The following is a 6,000-nucleotide window of genomic DNA, read 5'->3' on the forward strand; positions in this document are numbered from 1 at the left end:
ACTTGTTTAGTCATTTTATTAATAGCACACTTTACTGTAACCATAAAACTGGGCATGAAAAAAAACAGTAAATTAATAAATACTTGGAAGGAAAGGATTTCTCTTTTGTAAAAGGACTTAATTTTCAATATTAAAAATTATCTAGCTCTGAGAACAATGTAAAACATTTAAGTCAGAGACTACAGTAAACAGAGTAACTTACCCCTCAGAACCTATTTTTGGGTCATCTGTAAAATGAAGATAACTACTTAAGGAATGACTGTAAGAATTAAATAAACTTTTGTTGGGAATTAAGTAGTAGTGCTCATTAATTAAGCTTAATTCATCCACAGTGACTATTCTTCCGTGGCATAAAAATGACAGCAGGCATCCAGAAGACAGTAAAATGCAAAACAAAATCATTTCTACTCTGAAGATAGTCTTTTTACTTATGTAACATGGGCCTGCAGAAAAGCAGTCAGCATGAGTTCCACTTTGACCAACAAAACTTAAAAGAGCTTCCTGGATCAAACCAAAATAAAATGTTTATCAAAGCTACCTCTGGCTAAAGTGTATTCTTAGAATATGAGCTCACAATGAATTGGTAATTAACAGAAAAACATCCATTACATAGCACAGTATATTATATACATACAGTTATATTTAAGTTAATAATAAACAGAATATATTTTCATTCTGTACTGTAGGTTCACTGAGTTCTAGTCAATCCTTTGATACTTCAACAAAGTCAAGAGTTACAGACTTTTATTCATAGGCTGAATTTACGGTCCCTCGCCTCTTCAGTTTTATATTAGCATCCACAAAAGGGCAAGAACTTCTCATTGTAATTTGTTTGGAACTGACCAAATCAAGAACCACGTTAACAGCCTCCTTTCACTATCTGTGTCAAAACAAAAATTTTAACCCAGTGAGTGGTCTTCTACCAAGCCACTCAACTAGTCAGCAATCAAGTGTCCTACAATTTTATATATTCATTTGGTCACAATTTTCCTACCACTATCCATTCTTGTGACTTATCTTTAGAATATCCGTTAATCTGCCATATTCCTCCCTCCATCCCACATCCCTTAGTAATTATTACCTTTTAATTTCCTGTATTTTCACATTGTATCTAAAATTTATTATAGATATTTCAAACACAGTACAGAGTATATAATCCAAAATATTAATTTGCAACAAGAAACTCTATTAGAAGAAATAATAACATCTTTGGCGTCAGGGAAACACTCTCATTAGTAAAATGCTTTTAGCCTTTTAAAATAGTAAATACCTGCCTCTGGAAAATTATATTGCTATTGAGTAGGACTATAAACAGTTGATGATTTCCAGAACTTTCCATTTTAAGAAAAACTGTTTCAGGGGCGCCTGGGTGGCAGAGCGGTTGAGCGTCTGCCTTCGGCTCAGGGCGTGATCCCGGCGTTATGGGATCGAGCCCCACGTCAGGCTCCTCTGCTATGAGCCTGCTTCTTCCTCTCCCACTCCCCCTGCTTGTGTTCCCTCTCTCGCTGGCTGTCTCTATCTCTGTCTTATAAATAAATAAAAAATCTTTAAAAAAAAAAAAAAGAAAAAAAAAAGAAAAACTGTTTCAGGGGTACCTGGGTGGCTCATTCAGTTAAGCATCTACCTTCAGCTCAGGTCATGATCTCAGGGTTCTGGGACTGAGCCCCACATTTGGCTCCCTGCTCAGTAGGGAATATGTCTCTTCCTCTCCCTCTGCTCCCCCCAACCTGCTCATGCTCTATCAAATAAATAAAATCTTAAAAAAAAAGGAAAAAGAAAAATGGTTTCATATATACAACAATTTTATTTATTTATTTGAGAGAGAAACAGAGAGCACAAGCAGGGAAGGAGGAGTGGCAGAGGTATAAGCAGGCTCCCTGCTGAGACAGAAGGCTTGATCCCAGGACCCTGAGTTCATGACCTGAGCTGAAGTCAGATGCTTAACTGACTAAGCCAACCATGTGCCCCAATGGTAATATATATTGTTAACATTTATAAATGGTTGATTACATGAACCACAAATTATGTTTAACTTCTCCTGCCTATGACATTTTTATTAGCACTCAACTGGAAGAAACTATTCACAAGGATTATAATAGGTATTTTAAGTACATTATAGCAACATTAAAAACTAGTTATAGCAATGCTAAAATTTGGTGCTACTGTAATAATTCTGATGAAAGTTTTAATGAACAATAAGACTTTTGATTTTAAATTGTGCTAATAGTTAAGACTATTACTATGTTACTGCTGGATATGAGACCTATGGCATAAGACCAGACATTTTTATACAAATAACCATTATTCTTTTAAGAAACTCACTACAGAGAAACCAAGCAATTCTAATAAAGCTTGCCACTGTTCAAAATATTTTGGAATTGTTTTTAATGGTATATATAACCTTCAAAAATTTTTGTGGAATACTTTCAATCTGGCAAAAGTACTTTTATCCTTTGTGCACATGTGATAAATAAAAAGGAAAAACAACGTTTGGGTTCCAAAATATAACCAAGAAAAAACTAAGTAATTTTCCCTGATCCCCTCTAGTCTGCCCCTGAAGAAAGTTTCTAACAGAGGACAAAGAGCAATGTTTTCCTGCCTGCATGCATTTATTTCTTGTATAAAACAACCTCACAACGAGACCAATTTCTTAGGAATACAGATGCAAAAATCCTCAAACATAATAGTAGCAAACTGAATCCAGTAATATATAAAAAGAATTATATACCAAGAGACCCAAGTGGATTTATCCAAGGAATGCAAGGTTAGTCTAACATCCAAAAATTAATATAATACATTGTATTAATAAAATTAAAAAACAGAAATAGTAGAATCAGTTCAACAGATGCAGAGAAAGCATCTGACAAAATCCAACATCCATTCTTAATAAAAATACTCAGTAAGCCAGGAATAAAGAGGAATGTCCTCAACATGATGAATAGAATTTATGAAAAACTCACAGGTAACATGACAATCAATGGGAAAGACTGAAAGCTTTCCCCCCTTAAGATCTGGAGGAAGACAAGGCTATTCACTTTTGCCACAGAAAAGAGCACTTCCTCTTGCTCCTGCCCAAGTCAGTTTGTCACAGATCTGAAAACTTAGATTCAGGAAGCTATCTAAAAAAAAGGGAATGCCGGGGCGCCTGGGTGGCACAGCGGTTAAGCGTCTGCCTTCGGCTCAGGGCGTGATCCCGGTGTTATGGGATCGAGCCCCGCATCAGGCTCTTCCGCTATGAGCCTGCTTCTTCCTCTCCCACTCCCCCTGCTTGTGTTCCCTCTCTCGCTGGCTGTCTCTATCTCTGTCGAATAAATAAATAAAATCTNAAATAAAATCTTTAATAAAAAATAAAATAAAATAAAGAGAATGCCATATAGTAACTATTATCATTTATAAAACTAAAAAAAATTAGAAGTGAAATATTTAGTCAATAATGGAGAAACAGTTCAATTACAATATATGAACTCAAAAGATTACTAATAGCAATTAGAAATTATAAAAATATGGGGCGCCTGGGTGGCTCAGTCGTTAAGCGTCTGTCTTCGGCTCAGGGCGTGATCCCAGCATTATGGGATCGAGCCCCACATCAGGCTCCTCTGCTGTGAGCCTGCTTCTTCCTCTCTTACTCCCCCTGCTTGTGTTCCCTCTCTCACTGGCTACCTCTCTCTGTCAAATAAATAAATAATCTTTAAAAAAAATTATAAAAATATAACCTGGAAAAATGGATATGCGATAATGTTAAGTGAACAATGTACAAATGATATACCTAATATGTTCTCATTCTGTGAACTTTGACCAAAAAAAAAATCCCAAAAGGAATATAAAGAAAAGAAGATTTTTATTTATGTGTACTTAAGTTTCCAAACTTGTAAAATTTAAATCCCTGATCTTAAGTTGCTTTATTTCACAATATTCTGGGTATATATTAGGTATATAGGCAATATAAAAGATAAAAGTAAATTTTTAAATTAAAAACTTTGAAAATTAATTATAAATTTATTTTTAAAATTATATAAATTCAACAAAAAATTCAATTCTCAGCTAAGTCTAATTTATTTATGAAAAACAGGGTACCTCTGAATTTCCTTTTGTAGTAAAACTCACCATAAGCTTAGTTTGTGTTGACAAGAGCAACATACATGTAAAAAATATTTTAAAGTTTTTGGACTAGAATTGAAATAATCATTTCTAAAACGAAGTAGTAGTTACTTGGAAGGAACATTCTAGCAACTTTCATATAGTTCTCTGCATGAATCATGTACTTTTTTCCTTAGTCTCAACATTAACAAAAAGGGAAAAATTATTGGTACTATTTTTTTTTTAAAGATTTTATTTATTTATTTGATAGAGAGAGAGAGAGCATGCACAAGCAGGGGGAGCAGCAGAGGGAGAGGGAGAGGCCGGTTCCCCCCTGAGCAGGAAGCCCAGTGTGGGGCTCGATCCTAGGACCCTGGGATCATGACCAGAGCCGAAGTCGGACGCTTAACTGACTGAGCCACCCAGGTGCCCCTTGGTACTATTTTCTTAATTCATGAGGATACTGCAAAGTCTTTCCAGAGAACTAAAAAGTGACATCCTAAGGAATTATTTTTTGTATCTTCTTTCACCTAATTCAAACTAAGAGTATAGAAAACAATTTTTTAAGTAGGCTTACCTGGGGATAATTTATGGTAGATTCTCTTAAACACTAAACTTTATATGTGAGTTTAAACTATTATAAGCAGTAATGATTTGTTTCTGCTTCCTCAAAAAACAAGCTAAAAAGTTAATTCACATTATTAATATGCTTACCTGTCCCTCTCTTAGCTGGGATTCTGAACTACTGAGGTAAAGCATCAACAAAAAGCATTTGATGGGATATTATATAACATATTACGTGCTCAAGTGGTATGTGGAAACTAATTTCCAAAATTCAAGATTATGAAATATGTGTGTCAAATGCTCTGTAAGTAAGAACTTCAAAACCTAAGTTTTATGAGTTCCAGGACAGTGCTTCTGAACCTCAGATGAGTCCCATTATTAAGGAGATTACAGAAAAACCGTATTATACGTGGAAGAAAATGTAATACTAGTAGTTTAGTAATTCTGCTCCCGTGAGTTTAAGCCCCATAAATGACTGGGAGATGGGAGAAAATTATCTGTCTTATTGCACCACAGTGTACTTTAAGGGCAACTGAGGAATTTTTTTAAAGGTAATTTTGGCAAAGTGCAACTTTTGTCTTATGCCCTATCTTAAGATTCTAAACTCCAGATGAGAAGAGACTCATTGTACTAACTGCTCACCTATAAGCTATTTAGGATAGGGGTTTTTTTTGGTTTACTATGTTTATTCTTGGTCACTAAAACCAACTTTTTAAAAAAACATAGATAGTTCTTTATTTTCTAAGTGAAACTCAGAGAAATGTGTTTACTTGCAAAAAGCTTGAGGTCTGAGGATTCCACTTCTCTTCTGGTCTTCCATGCCATGTATTTAAGATGCTTAAACAAACCTGAGGAAGAAGGGAAGAAAGCATAAACAGAATTGAGTGCTTTTGAAAAACTGTCACAACTAGAAGTAAAACTGAAATGCTATCATGTCAAAGTATCTCAGTTTTATGTCCCCCAACAAAACACTAAGGGTCAGTCTGTTATAACAAATTAGCATCTTCAGATGTGATCCAAATCTGCACAGCATTACAATTCCTTCACAATGAAAAATGAAACAGCACCTATTACATGTTAATACAAATAACGTATTTTTTAGTGAAAAATAACTCCTTGCCAAACCTTTTAAAAAGAAGTTTCAGTGGGAAAAAGTAGTACCATTTTACATTTAAAAAAAATCTCCCTCAGGGTACCCGGGAAGCCCAGTTGGTTAAGTGTCTGCCTTCAGCTCAGGTCATGATCTCAGGGTCCTGGAATCAAGCACCACGATGGGCTCCCTGCTCAGTGGGGAGTCTGTTTCTCCCCTCTGCTTGTGTTCTCTCTCTCAAATAAATAAATAAAATCTTAAAAAAAAAA

At 35.1% G+C, this 6,000-nt stretch overlaps 1 protein-coding gene across 13 annotated transcripts in view; it reads right to left on the bottom strand.

Moving 5' to 3' along the window:
- Positions 1-6,000, bottom strand: part of BIRC6 (baculoviral IAP repeat containing 6) — a 235,638-nt gene that overhangs the window by 12,834 nt on the left and 216,804 nt on the right. The window contains exon 71 of one of the 13 annotated variants that reach the window (XM_034659666.1): positions 5,412-5,489. The exons of the other annotated variants lie outside the window; for them this stretch is intronic. Coding sequence (XP_034515557.1) covers positions 5,412-5,489 — 78 coding nt within the window. The remainder of the gene's footprint in view (positions 1-5,411; positions 5,490-6,000) is intronic. 13 annotated transcript variants of the gene reach the window in all.

Source organism: Ailuropoda melanoleuca, chromosome 4, assembly GCF_002007445.2.
Source record: "Ailuropoda melanoleuca isolate Jingjing chromosome 4, ASM200744v2, whole genome shotgun sequence".
Classification (NCBI taxonomy): Eukaryota; Metazoa; Chordata; class Mammalia; order Carnivora; family Ursidae; genus Ailuropoda; species Ailuropoda melanoleuca.